We start from the raw sequence: 23,697 nt of genomic DNA, 5'->3' as shown, positions 1-23,697 counted from the left end.
AGAGACTAACACATTTATTTGGGCATGAGCTTTCATGGACTAAAACCCACTTCATCGGATGTATGCGGTGGAAAATACAGTAGGAAGATATATATATATATACAAAGAACATGAAAAAATGGGTGTTGCCATACCAACTGTAACAACTGTAATTAATTACGGTGAGCTATTAGGTGAGCTATTATCAGCAGGAGAAAAAAATCCTTTTGTAATGATAATCAGGAGGGCCCATTTCCAACAGTTGACAAGAAGGTGTGAGTAACAGTAGGGGAAAAATGAGCCTGGTGAAACAGTTTTTACTTTGTATAATGACCCACCCACTCCCAGTCCTTATTCAAGCCTAACGTAATGGTGTCTAGTTTGCAAATTAATTCCAATTCTGCAGTTTCTCTGAAGGTTTTTTTGTTGGAGTATTGCGACTTTGAGATCTGTAATTGAGTGACCAGGGAGGTCAGGGCCGTCCTTAGGATTTATGGGGCTCTACACAGTATTATTAAACTGGTGCCCCTATGCTGGATGGCAGCCCAAGCTGCCTGGTGGGGGAGGGGGAGGAAGGACAAGACAGCAAAGGATAATGAGATGCCGGGCCTGCCTCACGGTGGCAGAGAGTCACAGTTCCCCACAGAGACCCCGATATCCCCTCCCTCATGCAGAATGGACATGAAGAAAGTACCTAATTAAAAGCACTAAAATTTGAGAATAAAAAATATCAGTCACAGGTTTTTTGATATGCCCTGAAGTTTGTCAGAGATTTATTTGCAAAAACTTCGTAGTAAGGGCGAGTCAGCTGTCCTGCTGAATACAACATTACATATAATGGAATACATGATGCAGCTCTTCTCTGTTTTACAATTTCTTAATCAGTATTTCTAAGCTGAATTTATATTTTAAATGTACTCAAACCTTAAACCAGCATTCCAGATTACTACATATTTAACTCACTGAAACAAAGGCATTCTTTTAAATTAATCAGAGAGGTTTAGTGTGTTCATAACCATGTTCATTGCTTTTAGAAAAAGGGAACAGTAATTTACTTTGTGTGATCTCCATAACAATAGACATGTTTATGAAATTTCATCAATTTAAAAAAAATATGTTTCCAAAGATTTTAGGTATAACAAGGATTTTATGTTTTACTAAGCTACTGATCTTGCTGGAGGGTTCTCTTAAAGCTAGTTCATCGGATAGTCAGAATTAAAGAAAGGGAACCTCTTTGTCCAGTTATTCAGAAGGGAAGGACTGTTGTCCCTTTAAGGACTCTCTTCAGTGGGGAGTAGGGGGAGAGGTGGTGAAGGGATGGACAGAAAGGACAGGAAGACTTGGAAGCACTTTCTTTTTTTAACTATAGTAATTAAAATGTGTATTTTAGATAAGGGAGGTCTTTTGAAGGATTTATTTTAAAAACTGCATGTCTGAAGATCCACGCCTTTAAGGCCAAAGATGATTGTGCGTCTAAAACTCTATGCAAGCATTTTTTAGAAATGTGATTTTATAATCTTCACCAGCTCACTAATGAAATATTTTTAAAGCAAATTTTAAACTAAGGTCCTGTAGACTGACATGTTCTGTGTAAATATTACATTAATGCATAACTGTTTTTGTCAGTAAAGTCAGAAACTGACAGTATAAAAACTTATTTGGGCATAAGTTTTCGTGGGCATCTGATGAAGTAAGACATAAAAGCCTTGTTATACCTAAAATCTTTGGAAACATATTTTTTTTAAAACTGGTGAAATTTCATAAACATGTCTATTGTTATGGAGATCACACAAAAGCTTATGCCCAAATAATTTGTTAGTCTCTAAGGTGCCACAAGGACTCATCCTTGTTTTTGCTGATACAGAATAACAGGACTAACAGTTTCAATGTTGTGCTAATAAGTCTGGCAGGCTGGAGGCTTTTTCACTTTTAACTACTAGATTCCCTCCCAAGGAAGACTCACCAGGCTGCAGCAGCCATCTGTGGGAGCCTGCAGGAAGGGTCAGAACAGGGATAGGAAAACAACAGGGGTGGACACTAAGACCCAGTGGTGCCCCAAATTTTCAGGTGCCCTACGCAGCTACCTATGTTGCCTATGCCTAAGGACGGACCTGAGGGAGGTTGACGTGTTCTCCGACTGGTTTATAAATGTTATAATTCTTGACATCTGATTGGTGTCCATTTATTCTTTTGCGCAGAGACTGTCCGGTTTGGCCAATGTACATGGCAGAGAGGCATTGCTGGCACATGGTGCCATATAGCAAGTTCTTTTTTTCTCCTGCTGATAATAGTTCACCCTTCCATCTAAATGGAAAAGTACCAGGTTTAAGATGGATTTCATTATCAGGTGACATGGTCACATGTCACTGTAAGAGCCCTAGTCTCCATTCCCCATGGGCTGGCCCACACGTACACAGGAAGGCTTTGAAGTAGCGAAGGCCATTTACAGCTGATTGTTTCTGGAGCACCCTAAATGGCCTCCACTTAATATGTTTTTCATCAGTGATATAAGTTTATATCTTATTCTCCTAACTCCGGATAGAGAAATAACACATGTAAACAAACGGGATGTAAACACTTAATGGATTACAAGCTTTCTAAAGACACCATCCAAGGGGTATTTAGCATCAAGCACGTTCCAATTATGTCATATTCATAAGAATATTTCCATAAAGCACACGGAGTGCAACGTCACAGGGGCTCCAGCTGGTTCCATTTTGTATTGGAACCCCCTGCGCATTGACCCTGGCCCTGGTTGCTGCCGACTCCGCCTGGCAGAAGGGTTAGTCCTGGTAAGAAAAGCAGAAAAATGACAATAGGTTCCAAGGTCACTGAGAGTGTAATGTGCGAACTGGTGGGTTGTCTCTGGGAGGCGACACACAAAGCCCCTGGATCCTGACCCATAGGGATAATGGAGCCAAGGGAAATTCTTCACGGTGCACACTGCCCGTTGGGGACGATCCATCTGCGCTGACAAGGTTTCAATCCCAGGGGACAATCTGATCTATTCAGATCATTACACTGCAAGAGCCAACGCCTGCCTAGTCCACAGCGAGTGACCCCTGGAGCTCCCAGGAGAGCCAAGGGAAGGGAACGCAGTGGTGCCAGGACAGGACATTCTGGTCTGGTGCCTAAGACATCTAGGATACCATTTGATAGTGACCGACTCTCACTAACACTTGCTGTGATGTTCCCAGCTGGCTCATAACCAATCCTGAGTCATTTGGGGGGCAAAGCACCTTTACAGCAATGATGAAACCCAGCTAGAGATGACTATTTCACAGGCTGGTACTGGAACACAGCAGAGGATCTCTTACCATCTTGGTGCTGGTGGTGGGGACAGCAGACATGGACAGATCGGATGTCTGAGATTTTGTGCTGAACATTTGGAATCCCTTGATCCATCTCCTGTACTCCTCTCTCACCTAGAGAGTGAGGGACACGGTCACTGCACTATGTAACTAAAGCTGAGAAGATCAGACATGGCCACCGCAAGGCCAGTGAAGGTGCTGGGTGGGCACTGATGGGCCATGGGCATTACCTGGCGATTGAGCAGACAGTGCACCAGGAAGATGAAGGCTCCCTGCAGGCTGTTGATGATGGTGAATAAATACGCCATGACTGTGGCTGCTGGGCCGAATTGGAGGAGACCAACGCTCCATGTGCAGCCCAGAATGAAGAGCTGGGCGATGGCTTTAAAGGTCAGTAACCTGCATAAAGGCAGATGGAGAGATCCCGTTACAATAACTCTATAGAGAGCAATTGGGTCAGGAGGATCTGGGCAGAGTGGGGTGGAGCTACCGGTCCTGGCTTTCCTGTGTGGGATAGGGTTACTGTCAGTGCAAAGACTATGGGAATTTGTTCCCATGGATCCTAGATATGCTGTTCCCCTCCTGCAATCCTCCACACCCTCCGGTGCCAAGGACCTTCCAAACCAAGGCATCTGACCCTCCAGGATTGTTTCGTTGCCATCTCACCTGTGGTCTCTGAAGGTGGACACATCTGCATTGAGGGAGGAGAGTCTGTTTCTCAGGATCCACAGGGTCAGGGCAAAGAACATTATATTTATCTGTGGGAACAGTGGGAAATATTTCCTGTAAAACATCCCATCTGGGGCCAGCGACTTCAGCTGAGGCAGAGAACGATCCCTGGGGACCAAGCCAAACACTGCACAACCGGGGACTGCTCATTTCCGGTGGGAATTATCCCCTCCCCGTAATATCCCCTGGCAGATCTTGGTCCCTCCCCATGCATGGAGCTGACAGCACAGCCAGAGCTGAGATGAATCAATGGGATCACAGAGGCCAGATGCTGCTCAGAGTTCAATATGGAGCCTTTCCAGTGCAGTCAGGAGTTATTTTGGGTTTACACTGGTGTAATTGAGAGCAGAATCCGGCTCAGAGATTCCACATCCTGCCTCTAGAATACTTCCTGCCACTTCCAGGATGTAACAAGTCCCCCCTACCCCTCTCCCCCAACTTCCCCAGGGGTAGGGAGGAATATGGAGGGACATTTGTTTCCCCCACCTACAAAAACCACTGCAGAGTGGAGCCCTCTCCCTTCCTCGTTCCTTGGGTCATTAACTCGACTAGATCAAACTCTTCTGTCTTCACTTGGCAAAACTCCTGCTGATGTCCCTGGGAGCTGGGCCCGAGTAACAGCTGTAAGCCTGGGGATACTGCACAGGGACTCATCCCGGACTGACCACAGCAGATGAGCCAGCTGGGACCTAACTGGGTCTTTCCTTGTGTTTTATGGGCCACGTTCCCCTCCCTGCTTCACTGAAATCAATGGGGTCACAGAGGTGAGAGGAGAATGTGGTTCTGTGAGGTACCCACCAGGATTATGGCACAGACTGGGCCCAGGAAGCTCCAATGAAAACCTCTCTCCAGGCTGAGCCAGCAGCTACAAGCAGGGAGGAAGAAGAAGGTGACTTTAATGGGATTACTGCCCTTTTTCAGCCCTGGGGGGCAGAGATGGGGTGTCAGAGGGCAGCTGGATCACAAAAGCGAGATGGATCTCAGCCTGCCTGTGACATGGCTGACTCTCTTGCAGGTAGCAGGCAAACAGCCCTCCCCATGTATCTCAGCATCTCCTGCTTTCAACAACCACTTCCTCTTCCACGTCCTCACATGACCCTTTCTGGCGGATGGGCCAGTATTGCTGGAGGGCCAGATATGCAGCGGAGGGACCTTGGCCTAGCTGCACTGAAGGAAGTGGAGCTGCCTTGATTTGCACCAGCTGAGGATCTCACCTGGGGTGTCTTGAACACGCCGCACCCTGTTTTAGTGGAGTCTCTCACTTTAGAGAGGGGATGCTCAGGGATTTGCTCACAGTAAGAAGGTGCATTTGTTTCCTACCCACCAGCCCCACAAACCCAGCCTGGGAGCTGGGAGTCCAGTGGGATCTTTCTGGCTTGTTCTTCCATATCATCAGTGGGGTGAGGAGTGCAGATGTCTGACAGTGGGCAATTCAACTGCAGCGCTCGGGGCAGCTTAGTGTCCCTGGGGATGGGAAGGGTCCCAGGGGGACATTCAGCTCCCAGGCAGGGTGAGCAGGGAAATCTAGGTTCAAGTCAGACCTGGGATGAGCCAGACAAGCACCTGGAAGCCACATCCCAGCTCCCCTTCGGGATGGGCGCTGCACGTACTGTGTGGAAGTTCTGTAGCCCCCAGGATTCACCGCTGCAGAAATAGCCACCACCAGGGCTGGGAATCCGTAGCCGACCGGGTACATGAATCTCTTCTTGAACCGGCTGGCGCTGGTGTAATTCACGACCTTCAGGTTCCAGACGGTGAGGAAGAGGTGCAGCCCCTCCAGGAACATCCAGCTGAAGCAGGCCAGGAAGAGGTAGTGTAGGAGGCCAGCAATGACAGCACACGCCACCTGGGAGAGACAGAGAGCCCAGGGACACTGCGGTGGGGAAGGGAAATGCTGAGTATGGGGGAGACCAGCCGTGGGGTCACCCCGGGATTCTTGCTAGCACAGCTTTCCAGTTATAGTGCTCCATGTCCCAGAGACGGCAGGTTCCTCGGGCTATGGAGGGTCCTGCGGGTGCACATTGCTGATGCAGGAAGGGAGCAGAGATTAGTGGTTAGAGGAGGGGAGCAGGGCTCAGGGGATCCAGGTTCTGTTCCCAACCCTGACACAGAGTCCCTGGGTGACCATGGGCAAGTCACGTGGGAGAGGAATTGAGGCAAAGGGAGACTGTGACATAGGAATAGAACTGGCTGAACTCCAGGAGTTGGGGACACTCAGAGCACTGTGCCCAGTGTGAAGGGGCCTAACAGGATGGAAACATCCCCCCAGGAACACTCCCTGTGTCCTGCACAGCACAGAATCTAGGGAGAACAAAGGGGTTCAAAGCCACACACCCCAGCCCTGCTGCGCGTGGAGGCACAGAGCTGGGGAGAATCAGGCCATACCCGACTGCCGGTGCGGGTCGCTGCGGTGAGGAAGAGCAGGTTGGCCAGGAAGAGGCAGAGGCAGAGCTGCAGGTGGAGGGAGGTGCTGACGTTGCGGATGGAGCGGCACAGGAGGAAGGTGAGGATGGCGAGCAGGAGGCACAGCAGGGAGAGGGTCAGTCCCACATAGGTGATAATGGTCAGTGGGGAACTCTCCTGTAACACAGCAAAGGGAGAATCACCAGTGATCCCAGCCAAGCCCCCTCAGCTCCAACTCAGCCTTTTCCCCAGCAAAGCCTCCAGTCACTCCAGGGAGAGCTTTGCCCATGGCTGAGTGAGGAGCTCAGGGTCCTGCCCTGTGACCTGAGTCTCACGGTGAGATACCGTCACTGCGGTGGGAGCCATTAGGACGGCGAAGCTGGAGAGATGGTCACAGCTGCAGGTGGTGTGAGTACTGTTCGTGTGCACGGCGGTGCAGCCATCCGGAGACCAGCTGCCGCTCTCGGCCACCACTTTCCAGTAGACGCAGAAAGCCTCTTCCTCCTCTTTTTTGGCCTGGAAACACAACAGAATGATCCTCATCCTCACGGGACCACAGAATGTCGGTTCTCTTATCACACGTCTATAGCAAACCCGAGGCCACTGACAGCTCCACGGCTCTCCCCACACAGCCCCCGCTGCCCACTGGGGCCATCCTGGTGACAGCGGAGAGAGAATGCAGATCCTGCTGCTCCAAAAGCCCAGGCCCTGCTATTGGAGCGAAAGGGAAATAAATCCTTCCTTGCCATTAGCACAATAAGGAATGTGGCATGTGGCTAAGCAGTTCCGACAGCATCCAGCAGAGGGCAGTGCTGTGTGCACACATACACATACGCACCCCAACACTTCATTACCGTATCAAAGTGTTATAAGATGATTTCCTGAACCACAGTCTCTATAGAAAGCAGCTTTCCAGTTATTCCGATTCAGGGGTGAGCTAGGCGGAGCTGTTACCCTAGAGCAGAGGTAGGCAAACCTTTTGGCCTGAGGGCCACATCATGGAATAGAAATTGTATCACTGGCCATGAACACTCACAAAATTGGGATTAGAGTGTGGGAGTGGGTGAGGGCTTTGTTTGGGGGGGCAGGCTCTGGGGTGGGGCTGGGTATGAGAGTTTTGGGGTGCAGGAGAGTGCTCCAGACTGGAATCAAGGGGTTTGGAGAGCAGGAGGGGGCTCAGGGCTGGGGCAGGGGGTTGGGGTGTGGGGAGAGCCTGGGGGGTTCAGGGGCCAAGCATTGCTTAACTCAAGTAGCTTCCAGAAGCAGTGGCATGTCCCTTCTCCAGCTCCTACACGGAGGCGCAGCCAGGCGACTCTCCACACTGCCCCATCTGCAGGCACCGCCCCTGCAGCTCCCATTGGAGCACCAGAGGGGGCCATTGGAGTGTGTAGGAGCTGGAGCAGGGCCATGCTGTGGCTTCTGGGAGTCGTGTGGTGAAGCCCGTGACGCAGTTGCCAGGCCAGAGTGGGGTCTAGCCACATGGTCAGTCCCCCGAACCAGTGCTCTGGCCGGAATGGGGCTGAGCTGCATGGTGCGTCCCCCAACCCTAGTGGAAGCTTGTGTGCTGTCTTAAAATGGCTTCCCGTCCAGATGGCGCCTGCAGGCTGTATTTTGCCCACCCCCACTCTAGAGCACTTTGCACAACCATGTGTTGTGGTACAACCCCCGGTAACCTCTTCCAGTAAAACAGCCCCAACGCATCAGGAATAAGGAGACCTCCTCTTCTCAGGACCATCGGGAGCCAGAAAGGCAGCACGGTCCAAATGCCCGGGAGGAGATGGTAACTTCTATATGCCCCTCTGGAGCCCCAGGTACAGAGCAAAGCGAGGGGATCTCCCTCCACACACCTGCCTGTGGCGCAGGGTGAATTTTGTGGGTCTGGAGAGGTGAATGGGTCTCCCGTCTCCAACGGCCCCACTCACCACCCTGGAGTTGAGGTGACTCTTCTCCAGCTTCCCACCAACCGGCAGATTTCCCTTGCTGAGATGTCTCGCACTGATGATGGAGTCCAGGGTGGAGTAGGAAATAAAAGCAGCAGACCCCAAACCTGCTGGGAGAGGAGAAGATCCCTTGTTAAGGAGATGGGGACACTATGGCAAAGAACGAGCCAGCCAGGTGCCCAGAGGTCACAGTGAGTCTATGGCAGATCTGGGAATAGAACCCAGGATCCTGGCCACAACTCTTAAGATTTAGCCACTGGACCATGATACCATCTCCCTCGGAGCCCCCAGGAACACGTCTGCCTGGAAATGTCCAGCTGCAGGATGCAGAGATGAAGATTCAGTTTTTCCTCAAGAAGAGCAGGAGAAGGGCTGGTCAGGGATGAGCTCCTGGTGCTGGAGGATTCAGGGCCCTGAATAGGCAGCTGAAGGTACACGTTACCCTGGGCCCCCACATCTCCATTTGGGGGTCTAGCTAGCTGCCCTTTCCATTTTCTGGGCCCACTGCATACCGAAGATCCTCCCATGAGCCGTCTCCCCTCTGTGCCCCCAACTCCTCACTGCTCAGGGGTCAAGCTGTGGGACAGACAGGAACGAAGGTGTCAGCTCCATGGCCCAAAGCCTGAGAACCACTGGCTCAGCCAGCAAGCAGCACTCCAGGGCTAGAGACAGAGGCCGGGGCCAGCCTGGGGATCCATAGGGAGGGAGAGAGGGAGGAACGGGGGAACCCAGACTGGAGTTCAGTGGCCGGGAACCACTCTGTGCCGTGGTTTGTGCCCGGATGTCTCCATCCCCAGGATGGTACCTTGTGTGGCTGCCCCGGTGACTGTATCACAGTGCACGTCCATCGTCTCCTCGTAAGCTCTCAGGGTGAAGATCTCGCTGTGCTGGCTGCAGTTCCCTGTGACGAGCCATGTCTGGATAGCTGTGGGGCGTGGGGGTGAGAAATGACACAGCCCCTTGCTGTGAAACCACTTCCCTGGGAATCTGTCCATTCTGGGTCAGATCCACCCCCCTCCCACTCCGCTTGGAGCCAGAGGGGCCTCAGGGCTCTTTTGCACTAGGGGAGGGGGAAGTTTGGTGCCCTCCCCCTCGAGTTGCACTGATCACCCCTCCCATATCCCCTCCCCCCATTCTGGCCGTGTCTCCCTGGGGATGCTGCATCCCCAGCAGGGGGAGTAGTGTGGGTGGGGGGAGGCGCCTGGCTCAGCGTGGCAGCCCCTAGTGGTGAAATGCCAAATATCAAATTTAAACCCTTCTCAGGCATTGCTGTTGCTCCTGGGGGCACTGGCGGGGCTGGGTTATATTTCCTGGTGCAGGGGCAGTGCTGTTCTCTGTCTGTACTGAACACAGGCTCACATCACAATGATATATAGGCTCTAACTTCCAATGGATTTGGGGCACAGAGTGTAACCCCATATCTCACAGCAGCCAGCAGGTGGCGCTGAAAGCCACACGTCCCCCCTCACCCAGAGACTCTGTCGTCACGTTCTGTGTTGTCCTCTCCAGAGACCGGAGAGCAGTGGCCAGTGCAGCCAGTTCCACGCTCTGCAGCAGGACGGTCACGGCCGACCCCACCACCCACTTGTCTCCGCTGTCCCAGAGGGAGGTGCTGTTCAGGAGGGCATTGAAACGGAGAGTCGCGTTCTGGGGATAGGAAAGAAAAAGCCCTGGGAGCGAGGAGTCCGGGGTTTCAGGTGCCACGTCCCATGTGTTCCCAGGGGGTGTCAGGCATCACAGCCAATGCCAGTTCAGGGGCTGCAGTGCTCTCAGAGGGGGAGCCCTATACAAGGGAGGTTCACTGAGGCTGACTCAGGGCCCCACTGGGACCTGAAGCTAACTGGGGCTAGAACCCTTTGTCCTTCCTTCTTCGCTCCTGCTCCCCCATCTCCCATCCTTCCACTACAGATGCCAGGGAACAAGCCCACGGTTTCCTAGGCTGTCTCTATGCTGCATCAGGCAGCTGCTCAGAAATGTCTGGCAGGGCAGGAATAGGGCACAGATCCTGCTGCCTGAAACACTTAGGTCACTGATGGATGAGCTGGAGGAGAATCCCCATTAACTGTTAGCAGTATAGCACCTCTGATGAACAACAACAGTTCTGAACACTAGAGGGCGCATGTGGGTGTACAACACAAATGTGCACTCACACAAACACCACTAGAGGGTGCACCCCCCCTCCCCACAGCAGTGGAGGGCACAGATCTTGTCTGAGGAGTATCTACATGTCTCCCTCCCCTCCAGTGACACTCCTAACCTCGCACAGCAGCACATAGGGCTCTGGGGCACACACAGGGGCACTAGCCTGCAGGGCACATTTAAGGAGCGGAGCCTCTCACCTCCAGTGATAACGCTGCACTCCCGTCTCTGCGCGTGGACATCAAAATGTCTAATGTTGAATTAAAGAAAGAGCAAAAACTGCTGCTCCTGCTGCTCCGCTTTCCCTGCAGAGAGACCCAGGGCAGAGGGTGAGTGCTGCAGATGCCAAGGGCGACCGACATTGGTGTTTGCCTTATGCAGGGGCCTGATTCTGCCATCCCTCACTGAGTGAATAAAGCTTTTATACCAGATGTGTCCAGGACATGTACGATGGTACTGTTGCCACAGCGAGAGGTTCATGTGGAGAAAGGAAACAGTTTCTAGTAACAGTTGGAATACATCAAGGCTTGGGACTAAGCCCCTTTTTGTTCACATTGGTGCTGGATGCATTGACAGAAAGCAGCCAGAGAGGAGTCCCCTGGCACCTGCCTTTTACAGATGATGTAGTGCTTGTGGGGGAGAGGAAAGAGAAAGTGAAAGAAGATGCAGAGAGACATGCAGGTGCATATTGGAAAGAAACAACATGAAAATTAGCAGAAGAAATCAGAGTACATGGTCTGTAGATTCAATGCTCTCCTGCAGGAAGACAATGGAGGTGTAAGTCTGGGGACCAGCCACTCGCAAAGCTACAGAAGTTTTAGAAGGTTCAATATCAGTTTGCAAACACCTAGAAGATAATAAGGTGATAAGTAACAGTCAGCATGGATTTGCCAAGAATATATCCTGTGAACTGACAGCTTCCTTTGGCAGGGTAACAAGCCTTGTGGCTGGGGGAAGCAGTAGATGGGGTATATCTTGATGTTAGTGAGGTTTTTGACACTGACTCATGTGACATAAACAAACTAGAGAAATACAATCTATATGCAGCCACTCTAAGGTAGGTGCATAACTAGTTGGAAAACCATTCCCAGAGAGCAGTTATCAGTGGTGCACAGTCAAGCTGGAAGGACAGAACAAGTGGGGTCCCGCAGGGATCAGTGCTGGGTCCGGTTCTGTTCAATATTTTCATCAGTGATTTAGATCATGGCACACAGAGAACACTTATAAAGTTTGCAGACAATCTCAAGCTGGGAGGGTTTGTAAGTGCTGTGGAGGATCGGACTAAAATTCAAAATGATCTGGACACACTGGAGAAATGGTCTGAAGTAAATAGGATGGAGTTCACTAGGACAAATGTAAAGTTCTCCACTTAGGAAGGAACAATCAGTTGCCCACATACCAAATGGGAACTGCCTGCCTAGGAAGGAGCCCTGCGGAAAGGGCTCTGGGGGTCAGAGTGGATCACAAGCTAAATAATACACTACGCGTTTATTTTGAATTTAGCAGCGTTAAACCGAATTAACACTGCACCCATCCACACAACGTAGCTCTTTATTTCGATATAAAGGGCTCTTAATATCGATATCTGTACTCCTCCCCGAGAAGGGGAGTAGCGCTGAAATCGGTATTGCCATTTCGGATTAGGGTTAGTGTGACTGCAATTCAGTGATATTGGCCTCTGGGAGCTATCCCACAGTGCACCATTGTGACCACTCTGGACAGCAATCTGAACTTGGATGCACTGGCCAGGTAGACAGGAAAAGCCCCACAAACTTTTGAATTTCATTTCCTGTTTGCCCAGCATGGAGAGCTGATCAGCACAGTTGACCATGCAGAGCTCATCAGCATAGGTAACCATGCAGTCTGAGAATCGAAAAAGAGCTCCAGCATGGATGGCACGGAAGGTACTGGATCTGATCGCTGTATGGGGAGAGGATTCCGTGCTAGCAGAACTACATTCCAAAAGACGAAATGCCAAAACATTTGAAAAAAATCTCGAAGGGCATGATGGACAGAGGCCACAATAGGGACTCACTACAATGCCGCATGAAAATTAAGGAGCTCAGACAAGCCTACCAGAAAACCAAAGAAGCAAATGGAAGGTCCGGGGCAGAGCCACAGACATGCCACTTCTACGCTGAGCTGCATGCAATTCTAGGGGGGGCTGCCGCCACTACCCCACCCCTGACTGTGGTTTCCGAGGTGGGGGTAATCTCAGCCATGCCTGAGAATTCTGCGGATGGGAAAGATGAGGAGGAGGAGGAGGAGGACGACGATGAGCTTGCGGAGAGCACACAGCTCTCCGTTCTCCCCAACAACCAGGATCTTTTTCTCAGCCTGACTGAAATACCCTCCCAACCCTCCCAAGGAGGTATCCCAGACCATGAAGCCATGGATCATAGGCTAAATAAGAGTCAAAAGTTTAATGCTATTGCAAAAAAACCCAAACCTCATTCTGGGATGTATTTGCACAGTAGTTCTCAAACGTTTCTACTGGTGACCCCTTTCACATAGGAAGCCTCTGAGTGTGACCCCCCCCATAAATTAAAAACACTTTTTAAAAAATTTAACACCATTATAAATGCTGGAGGCAAAGCGGGGTTTGGGGTGGAGACTGACAGTTTGCAACCTCCCATGTAATACCCTCATGACCTCCTGAGAGGTAGCAACCCCCAGTTTGAGAACCCCTGTACTAGCAGGAGCATTGTAAGCAAGACACAAGAAGTAATTCTTCTGCTCTGCTAGAGAGATGAGAAGGATCGAGTCCCAGCGATGAAAGAAACAAACACAGAATTGCCGTGATCTTGGATTGGGGTTTACAGGGGTCACTGTAATACCAACAGCAAAGGTTTTTGTCTGGGAATTTCTGTATTGGTGGTAAAAAACACAGGGCAAAATCCCCAACAAATGAATGATGGGGTCAAACGTACCTGCAGAGAGAAATTCCTGCATGTCTTTTTGATTTCCTCGAACTCAGCGCTGGAGTTAATGCTGGGGACTTGGAGCGATGGGAAGAGAGGAGCAGACGTTAGAGCTTTCATATCAGATTTTCATCTCAACTCACTCCTGTCTGGGGGAAAATCCCCTTCTCTTCCCAGCCCCGATGGCTGCTCTCTGTGCACATGCCAGTCCTGCCCTGACAACAGTTTAACATGCGGCTGCTCCAAAACTCCCTCCCTTCCTCCCCGTCTCACTCTGTCTCTCTCTCCCCTCCCAGAGCTTGCATCCCACTCCCCCTCCCGCACCCAAACGCCCTGCCTGAGCTCTGAGCCCCATCCCAGAACCTGCACCCCGCCCCCCCACACTCCAACCCTATTCCCCAGGCTTGACCTGGAGCCTGCACCCCCTCCCACACCTCAACCCCCTGTCCCAGCCTGGTGAAAGTGAGTGAGGGTGGGAGAGAGTGAGTGGCAGATGACGAGGGATGGAGTAGGCAGTGCAGGGGCCTTGGAAAAGGGGCAGGGAAGGGTGTTTGGGTTTGTGTGATTAGACAGTTGGCAACCCTAGGGAAGAGACACCTGGCCCCTGGCAGCCCTGCTCACTCACTTCCTGTCCTGGCTCTGGTGTAATCCCAGCCTGGCCCTGGCACAGCCCCTGCTCCGCTCCCCAAGCCAGACCTGAGCACGCTGGTGGCTGTGGCTCTGAGACAACCGGAAACACCCCAGTGGACGGACAGGCTGGGCTGGGGGGAGGTGAGGGTCTGGAGGCTGAGCTCTCCCCGTCCAGGGTTGAGACCCAGAGGGACCCCGTCCATGGGGGCAGGGGGCTGGCGCACCGTCCCAGACCAGTTCCCAGCTCACTGCCCCCTTGGGCAAACCCTCTGCCTGCTTAACCCCAAGCCCTGCCCAGCCCCCCAGGTGTCCCCTCCATGCTCCGTGCAGCAGGACCCACCTTGGCACAGGGTCGTGTTCCCGTTGGAGGGGACGTAGCCGGCCTGGCACTCACACAGGTAGCTTCCGTAGGTGTTGATACATGTGGCCTTGGGGCCGCAGATATCTGGGAACTTCTTGCACTCGTCAATGTCTGAGAGGGAAAAGTATGTGTGGGGGGTGTCACACACAGCACAGCTGGGGACTCATGGGGGGCAAATGCCCACGGAGGCACCTCCCACCCATTGAAGGGGGCGTGGTCTGTCAGTCAGTATCTCTGCTCCATCTACCCCCTCCCCGCCTCCGTTCAGTTCTCCTTTCTTCCCTGCTATTTGCAGGGCTCCAATCCCGGCGGCGCAACCCCTCCCCCACCGCCTAGATTGGGGGCCCAACCTTTTCCAGACCAGGACCCTGCCATCCCGTCCCTGCACCAGCCCTGACAGAGCGGGGTTAAGGGGGGGCTCGATCAGCCAGTTAAGCTGCAAAGGGGAAGTGACTTAGGCTGCGTGCAGGGCGCTAGCTAGAAGGAAGCTCGCCTGGGAGGGGACAGGTAAGGCTTCTCTACAGCCTGAGGGCTGGGCCTGGTGGTGGGGGATTGAGGCAAGGGGGGCTAGGAAGGCCAGAGGGGGGGATAGGAGCCCCAGAGGAAGGTTTTCACTAGCAGGCATAGGAGAGAGGGGTCTGATTTTGAAAGACTCCCCCAGAATAGGGATCACAGCATGACCTGGCCGGATGGCCAAGACACGGGGCAGCCGCGACTCTGTGAGCTGCAATGGTGGAAGAGAAGAAAGGGGGCGCTGAACTGGAGCTAGTCGCCAGAAGGGGGCACCACGCTCAGCGTTACAGACCCCAGCCCGATGGGTCCCCTCCCTGTTTGGGATACACCCAGCCCCGCCCCTCCCATGGAGCACTAGGAGAAGGGTGGGTGGGCTGCAGCCAGGAGAGTGCAGGGGAATTGGGTGCTGTCCCTTTAATCTAGTTTCTTTGCTCTCTGGTGGCACTCACAGGGGTCTATGGCAGAAGCTTGCAGATCCCCACATGCAGCCAGGCCCTGCACGGCTGGTAAACGGGTTGTTTGAAAGCGAGCTGGATCCAGGGGATCCCCCTATTCCTAACACTGCGCAGTGAGCAGCGGCCCAACGTCCATTCCTGGACCCTGCTGTGACCCCCAGGCCTAGGGCCCTGCAAGGTGAATCCACCGAATCCTCAGACGGATGATGCCAGCTCGACACTCGCTGCCGATCCGGCCTGTGGAAGCCGATGCCAGAAGATACCCGCCCAGCCTGACCCCCAGCATAGCCCCAGACGGAGTCACCACCCAGCGGGTCACCAATCTGGTCTCAAACGGAGGGGACTTTACTGCCGTCGCTGGCTCCTGGGACCTTTCACCACAGTGAAGAGTCTGATCTGACATACGGGCCCCGCCCTTCCTAGGCACAGAGAGCCCTGCCGTGATTTAACCAAACGCTGAAGGGCCGTGCCCCCGCCAGGCTGCCAACGTGGGTAGCGCCAGCTGCCGGGCAGAGGGGGATACGCGGGGGATGTTGGGACTCCATGGTGCAGCAGGGTCACTCACCCCATGCAGAGAGTGGGGTTTTCTACCTAGGGACTCGGCTTGTACATGCAGAGACGCACTCATTCCGGCCAGCCAGCCCCTGGGGAGCCTGCAGTCCTATCTGGGGCAATGAGAGATGGAGACGCAGAACTCAGATGATCTCTGATTGCACCTGCAGGTTTGGGGGGATGCTGCAGCTTCTAACAACATCCCCAATGCCTTATGCTCATGCCTCGGTGGAATTAGACAGCATGGCAAGAGACATGGCGACTTTCATCCCTGGGCTCAGTTTCCAATTTGTAAGACAGGCTAGGAGTTAGAACAGACACTTTGCCCAGGTGTGGCGCAGAGAAAGAATGAGACCTAAGGGAACCTGGTTAGTTTCACCATCCATGAATGCTGGTAAGTTTCAAGATACTGGGTAAGCTCAGTGGCGGTGCATTAACAGCATAACCAACATCAAGCAATCAATAAAACCCCAAACCATGAGCCAGGCTGCAAAAAAGTCACGAGCTTGGTTTAAAAATCACGAGATTTTTTTTTTAAAATCCATTTTGGCGTCGTTTTGTCAGTCACCCCGGCGTAAAGTTTGGCAGTTTTTCCTCCACCATGTGGGCCAGACCCTAATTTTGATTTTAGACAAAAGTGGAATCACATGACTCTGGGAGGTGGGGCTTTAAGGCAACACCACGAGTTAACAACACTGCAGAAAAGCCAGGAGCATCATGTCTTTGCCACGACTGTGTACAGCTCCCGTTGTACCTGTGCAGATCTGAGCCGTATCCTTTTGACTCTTCCCAAATCCCCAACTGCATTTACACATGTAACTCCCTGGCATGTTGATGCAGTTCCCGTGGGGCTCACAGATTGTGGCGTTTCGCTGGCACTTGTCAATGTCTGCAAGGAGAGAGAAAGCGCTAGACCAGGCTGATCTAGGAACTGGACCTTGGGCACTAGGGGACGCTGCTGGGGGATAATCCAGGCATCCGAACTGCACCGTGCTCTGGGGAGACGGGGCTGGTTAGAGCCAGGAGTTCAGTGACTGGGTCAGCGAACGGGAGCAAGTTGGCTATTGTCTGGAATGAGACGCTCCAGCTGGAAAGGGAAAAGCAGCCCTGCTGGGACACGTGCCTGCTGCTTGCTAAAGCCACCAAGCGGATCTGGCGATGCCCAGTGCCGCAATATCAGTGCAGACGGCAATGCCTGAATGAGCCGTCCGCCCCTGGAGGGGACAAATGGGGAGCTGCTTTGGTGGAAGGGGATAGAGAATAACATGAGGGCTGGTCTAATGCCTGGATATCAGTCAATGAGGTGACCTCCTCTGCACCCCACAAGCTGCCCTGGGCTCCCCCTTGCACACAGGACAGTGCAGAACCAGAGGGATTCAGAGACAGGCAATGAGAATGATCAGGGGCCTGGAAAATCCCTCTATGGAGAGAGATTGAAAAGACTGGGGCTGTCACCTTAGAGTGAACGTAAGAGGGACGTGTTAAGAGTCTATAAATGCCTGACGGGGATAGAGAAGGGAGATGAGGAGCTTCTGTTCTCCCCACCTAATAACACGAGAGCAAGTGCCAGTCAGGGAAGTAAGAAGAGGGGAAATTCGGAACGGAGCCAAGGAAAGGCTGTTTCACGCAATGTGCGATTAGCCAGTGGAACTCCCCACCACAGGAGTCCCTGAGGCCAAGAATTTAGCAAGATTCAAGAAGCGACTGGACATTCCTGTGGATGATGAGAACAGCCAGAGGGATCATAGTTAAAGGGCACAAACATTTGGGAAGAGAGAAAACCTCCTGTTGTGGGGCTTCAGCCCAGCTGAGTATTGGAGACCAGGAAGTGAGGGCAGATTATCCCCTGGCTGCCACTGCAGGGCTCTTCCACCGTCCTCTGCAGCATCTGACTTTGGCCCGTTGCAGCCGGGATATCAGGCTAGATGGGCCTCAGCTCTGATCCTGTCTGTACTGTGCAGGTGCCACGTTACTTGTGTCTCAGCCTGGCCGGTGCCATGGTTTTGTCTTTTCAGAGGCTAAGCTGCTCCCAGGGCAGACTGAACCTGTCAGAACCTACCAGCTGCTTCCTGCCAAGTGTTGCCTCCTCTGCCCCTCGACCCTGCGACACTCGCGGGTTCTCCTGACAGCACCAAGGTGGCTCCGTGTTTCCAGAAAAGACGGTTACTCACCTTTGTAACTGTTGTTCTTCGAGATGTGTTGCTCACATCCATTCCAGTTAGGTGTGCGCGCCGCGCGTGCACGTTCGTCGGAAACTTTTTACCCTAGCAACTCCAGTGGGCCGGCAGGTCGCCCCCTGGAGTGGCGCCGCCATGGCGCCCAATATATATCCCTGCCGGCCCACCCGCTCCTCAGTTCCTTCTTGCCGGCGACTCCGACAGTGGGGAAGGAGGGCGGGTGTGGAATGGATGTGAGCAACACATCTCGAAGAACAACAGTTACAAAGGTGAGTAACCGTCTTTTCTTCTTCGAGTGATTGCTCACATCCATTCCAGTTAGGTGAATCCCAAGCCATACCTAGGCGGTGGGGTCGGAGCGAGAAGTCGCGGCATGGAGCACAGCAGATCCGAAGGCCGCATCCTCTCTAGACTGCTGGACCAGGGCGTAGTGGGAAGCAAAGGTGTGGACCGATGACCAGGTCGCTGCCCGACAGATTTCCTGGATGGGCACACGGGCAAGGAAAGCCAGCGACGACGCCTGCGCCCTGGTAGAATGCGCAGTCACACGGCCCGTAGGGACGTGGGCCAAGTCATAGCAGGTCCTGATGCAGGACGTTACCCAAGAGGATAACCTCTGGGAGGAGATAGGAAGCCCTTTCATGCGGTCCGCTACTGCCACGAAAAGCTGGGGGGATTTGCGGAAGGGCTTAGTCCTCTCCACGTAGAACGCGAGAGCCCTACGGACATCAAGCGAGTGGAGCTGCTGCTCCCTGCCTGAGGAGTGAGGTTTCGGGAAAAAGACCGGGAGGAATATCTCTTGGTTGACGTGGAAGGCTGAGACCACCTTGGGGAGAAAAGCAGGGTGTGGTCTCAGCTGCACCTTGTCCTTGTGGAAGACCGTATATGGGGGGTCTACCACAAGAGCCCGGAGTTCCGACACCCGTCTAGCTGAGGTGATAGCTACTAGAAAGGCCGTCTTCCAAGAGAGGTAAAGCAGGGAGCAAGTAGCTAACGGCTCAAAGGGGGGCCCCATGAGCCGGGACAACACCAGGTTAAGATCCCAGGTTGGAGCAGGGGGACGGACGTTAGGGTATAAACGTTCCAGCCCCTTAAGGAATCTAGACACCGTCGGGTGGGAAAAAACAGAGCGACCATCCGCACCCGGGTGAAAGGTGGAGATAGCTGCTAGGTGGACTCGTAACGACGATATGGCCAGACCTTGCCCTTTGAGGGACCAAATGTAGTCTAAGATGTCGGCTACTGAAACTTCCATAGGGCGGAGATTTTTCTCCACGCACCAAAAGGAGAAGCGCTTCCATTTGGCCAAATATGTCGCTCTTGTGGACGGCTTCCTGCTGCCCAAGAGCACCTCCCTCACCGGCGTGGAACAGCGCAGCTCAGAGCCAGTCAGCCACGCAGGAGCCACGCCGCTAGGTGCAGCGACTGCAGGTCCGGGTGACAGAGGGTCCCGTGCTCCTGGGTAATCAGGTCCGGATGAAGGGGCAGGGGAACTGGGTCGGCTATGGTCAGGTCCAGCAGCATGGGGTACCAGTGCTGTCTGGGCCATGCCGGGGCTACCATGATCACGTGAGCCCTGTCCCTGCGCACCTTCAGAAGGACCCTGTGGACCAACGGGAATGGGGGAAACGCATAGTACAGGTGGGTCGACCACTGGATGAGAAAGGCATCCGCTATCGACCCGGGCTCCCTGCCCTGAAAGGAGCAGAACGCTTGGCACTTCCTGTTCCCTTTGGACGCGAAGAGGTCCACCCGGGGATAACCCCACCTCCGGAAGATGGAGAGGGCGACGTCTGGGCGGAGGGACCACTCGTGTGACAGGAAGGATCTGCTCAATCGATCCGCCAGCGTGTTCCGTACTCCGGGGAGGAAGGAAGCCATGAGGTGAATGGAGTGGGCTACACAAAAGTCCCAGAGTCGTATCGCCTCGTGGCACAGGGAGGAGGATCTGGTGCCGCCCTGCTTGTTGATATAATACATGGTCGTCGTGTTGTCGGTGAACACCGCGACACAACGACCCTGGAGCTGATGACAGAACGTTTGACAAGCAAGACGGACCGCTCTCAACTCCCGCATGTTGATGTGTAGCCGCACCTCCTCCTGGGACCACAGGCCCTGCGTCCTCAGGGTCCCTGCGTGGGCCCCCCAGCCGAGATCTGAGGCATCTGTTGTTAGGGACACCGAGGGCTGAGATGGGTGGAAGGGGAGACCCGCACACAACACTGACTGGTCCAGCCACCAGTCGAGAGAATCTAAGACCCCCTGGGGGATCGTGATTAACATATCTAGTGGCTGTCTTGTCGGCCTGTAATGACCGATGAGCCACAGCTGGAGTGGCCTCATGCGGAGCCGAGCGTAATTGGTCACGAAAGTACAGGCCGCCATGTGGCCTAACAGGGTTAGACACGTCCTCACTGACGTCAAGGGGGCTGTCTGTAGCCGTTGCACGATGGCCGACAAGGCCTGGAACCGCTGCAATGGCAGCAAGGCCCTGCCCACAGTGGCGTCCAGGACGGCCCCGATGAATTCCACCCTTTGTGTGGGGGCCAGGGTGGACTTGTCTGTGTTCACCAAGAGGCCCAGAGCGGCGAACATGTCGGTGATCACACGGACATGGCTGCAGACTTGTTGGTGCGACGTGCCTCGAATCAACCAATCGTCCAGATACGGGAACACGTGGATACGACTGCGCCGAAGCTGCGCCACAACAACTGCCATGCATTTCGTAAACACTCTCGGGGCCGTGGACAAGCCAAATGGGAGGACTGCAAATTGGTAATGCAGAGACCCCACAAGGAAGCGAAGGAAACGTCTGTGGGGTGGCCAGATAGCAATGTGAAAATACGCGTCCTGCATGTCGAGGGCGGCGTACCAGTCTCCCGGATCCAGGGATGGGATAATGGTCCCCAAGGAAACCATGCGGAACTTCAACTTCACCAGGTACTTGTTGAGCTCTCGCAGGTCGAGGATGGGCCTGAGGCCTCCCTTGGCCTTGGGGATCAGAAAGTAGCGGGAATAAAACCCCTTGCCTTTCTCGTTCTCCGGCACCGCCTCTATAGCTCCTTTGCCGAGGAGCGTCTGCACCTCCTGCCGAAGGAATTGCTCGTGAGAGGGGTCCCTGAAGAGGGACGAGGAAGGGGGGCGGGGAGGAGGAAATGAAACAAACTGCAGGCGGTATCCCGACTGCACCGTGCGTAAGACCCAGCGGTCTGATGTTATTAGGGACCACGCCGGGAGGAAAAAAGAAAGGCGGTTGGAAAACGGGGGGAAAGGATCCAATGGGGAAACTGTTACTGCGCCCTCGGGCGCACCTTCAAAATGAAGGCTTGGGACCAGGCGGGGGCTTAGAGGAGCCTTGGTTTTGGCCCCCTTGGTTCCCCGAGTGCCTGCGCCTTCCGTTCCTGCCGCGGCGCCTGTTAAGGTCCTGCCGCTGGCGGAACTGGAGATACGGCCTGCGCTGTTGTTGCTGTTGCTGCGGCCGGAAGGGTCTGCGTTGCGTCACTGGAGTGTGCATCCCCAGTGACCTCATGATGATTCGGTTGTCTTTTAGACTCTTGAGTCTAGGGTCTGTCTTATCCGAGAACAGCCCTTGGCCTTCAAAAGGAAGGTCCTGTATTGTGTGCTGGAGCTCCGGCGGAAGGCCGGAAACCTGCAGCCAGGAGAGGCGACGCATTGTTACACCTGACGCGAGGGTACGGGCAGCCGAATCCGCAGCGTCCAGAGAGGCTTGTAAGGACGTGCGTGCGACCTTCTTGCCTTCCTCTAAGATGGCCGCAAACTCCTGACGAGCATCTTGTGGCAACAGCTCCTTGAATTTGTCTGCTGCCACCCAGGAGTTAAAGGCGTATCTGCTTAACAGGGCCTGTTGGTTGGAGACCCTGAGTTGCAGCGCCCCAGCCGAGTACACCTTACGGCCGAGGAGATCCATCCGCCTGGCCTCCCTGGATTTGGGGGCTGGAGCCTCCTGACCATGACGCTCTTTATCATTGACGGATTGGACCACCAGGGAACACGGAGTCGGGTGTACGTGGAGGTACTCGTAGCCCTTAGAAGGAGCCATGTACTTCCTCTCGACGCCCTTCGCAGTGGGAGGAATGGAGGCCGGAGACTGCCAGATGGTGTTGGCGTTGGCCTGGATGGTCCGTATGAACGGCAGGGCGACCCTGGTGGGAGCGTCTGCCGAGAGGATGGTGACAATAGGGTCCTCTACCTCCGAGACCTCCTCGGCTTGTAGACTCAGGTTTTGGGCTACTCGCCGGAGGAGGTCCTGGTGCGCCCTGAGGTCCAGCGGGGGGGGGGGCTGTTGGAGGAGGTCCCAGCCACCGCTTCATCAGGGGAAGAAGATGAGGAGACCCCCGGCAAGAGGGTGTCTAAAGGGGGGTCTCCCTCGGCCCTCGCCTCTGCCTCAGGAGCCAAAGTGGAGTCCTGGTGCTTGGATCCTTCCTCCCCATCCGGGGAGGGAGGGGGGCGAGACAACGAGGCCTCAGGTGCCCTGCGCTCCGCAGTCGCCGGCCTAGCAGGGAGCTGTTGGGGGCCCTGGGCCTGATGATATGCCCAGGGTGTCCAGAAACCCCATTGCTGTGGGGCTGGGTCCTGCTGTGGAGGCTCGCTGAACAGCGCCGCCTGCCGGTCGGTGCCCAGCGCGTACCCACTGTCCGCCAGCGAAGACACGGACGGCTGCCTAGAGGGCCATGGCGGGGCGGACCCTGGATGGTAAGGGTCCGCGCGGGCCGGCACGGGCGATCGTCTCGGTGCCGGGGACCGGTGCCGGGAGTCGTAACGGTGCCGGGAGCGGGACCGAGTTCTGCCACGGTGCCGGGATCTGGATCGGTACCGGGCGCCGCTTCGGTGCCGGGATCGGGACCTGCCACCGGTTCGGTACCGGGAGGTCGACCGGGACCGGGACCTGCCACCAGCTCGGCGCCGGGAGGTCGACCGGTGCGGCGAACGTCTGGATCGGCTCCTGGACTCGCGGTGCCGGTAACGACGGCTGGAGTCTGACCGCGATCGTCTCGGTGTCGACCGGCGCCGCGAGTGCGACCGGTACCGCTGAGGGGAGCGGTGCCGGGACTGCGAGCGGCGGCGGGATCTGGAGCGACCGTGACGTCGGGACCTGGAGCGAGAACGAGAGTCCCGGGACGGTGCCGACATCATAGGCTTGCCTCTGGACACGACCCGCACCGGAGGTACCGGGGGTGGTAGCTGAGTGGGCTCGGTCATGGCTATGAGGTCCCGTGCCGAGGCGAAGGTCTCTGGTGTAGATGGCACCACTATCTCGACCCCAGATGTCATGGGGGAGCTTGGCGGCACCGGACTCGACGGACCCGCCGGGCCCGGAGTCGACGGTGCCGGCGGCGCCGCGGCCGATGCTGAGGCCGGGCGCTCCACTCGGGTGTGCCTGGCCGGAGTAATGGACTTCGACGGCCTAGGCTCTGTCCCCGGTGCCGGAGAAGGTCGGTGCCGGGGAGTCTTCTCGGTGCCGGTGCGATCCGGTGCCGGCGCCGAGATCACGGCCTGCGAAGCCGCCGGGTCAAGTGCCGCCTCCATGAGGAGAGTCCGGAGCCTTTGATCCCTCTCCTTCTTAGTC

At 54.6% G+C, this 23,697-nt stretch overlaps 1 protein-coding gene across 7 annotated transcripts in view; it reads right to left on the bottom strand.

Moving 5' to 3' along the window:
* Positions 1–2,545: 2,545 nt before the first annotated feature.
* Positions 2,546–23,697, bottom strand: part of LOC127035280 (adhesion G protein-coupled receptor E3-like) — a 37,738-nt gene continuing 16,586 nt past the window's right edge. For 2 of the 7 annotated variants that reach the window (XM_050924976.1, XM_050924981.1), the window contains 15 exons: positions 16,688–16,822; positions 14,393–14,524; positions 13,432–13,499; positions 10,702–10,806; positions 9,832–10,009; positions 9,168–9,287; positions 8,270–8,472; positions 6,768–6,938; positions 6,405–6,599; positions 5,630–5,865; positions 4,818–4,884; positions 3,957–4,048; positions 3,521–3,689; positions 3,297–3,404; positions 2,546–2,768 (listed from right to left, as the gene is read on the bottom strand). In XM_050924976.1, the coding sequence (XP_050780933.1) occupies positions 2,763–2,768; positions 3,297–3,404; positions 3,521–3,689; positions 3,957–4,048; positions 4,818–4,884; positions 5,630–5,865; positions 6,405–6,599; positions 6,768–6,938; positions 8,270–8,472; positions 9,168–9,287; positions 9,832–10,009; positions 10,702–10,806; positions 13,432–13,499; positions 14,393–14,524; positions 16,688–16,822 (1,985 nt within the window). In that variant the 3' untranslated portion in view covers positions 2,546–2,762. Of the gene's footprint in view, positions 2,769–3,296; positions 3,405–3,520; positions 3,690–3,956; positions 4,049–4,817; positions 4,885–5,582; positions 5,866–6,404; positions 6,600–6,767; positions 6,939–8,269; positions 8,473–9,167; positions 9,288–9,831; positions 10,010–10,701; positions 10,807–13,431; positions 13,500–14,392; positions 14,525–16,687; positions 16,823–23,697 lie in introns of those variants that run through there. The other 5 variants (XM_050924978.1, XM_050924977.1, XM_050924979.1 and 2 more) reach the window with 5 other exon arrangements.

This window comes from Gopherus flavomarginatus, chromosome 16 (genome assembly GCF_025201925.1).
Source record: "Gopherus flavomarginatus isolate rGopFla2 chromosome 16, rGopFla2.mat.asm, whole genome shotgun sequence".
NCBI lineage: Eukaryota > Metazoa > Chordata > Testudines > Testudinidae > Gopherus > Gopherus flavomarginatus.
This window is presented reverse-complemented; position numbering and strand designations above follow the sequence as displayed.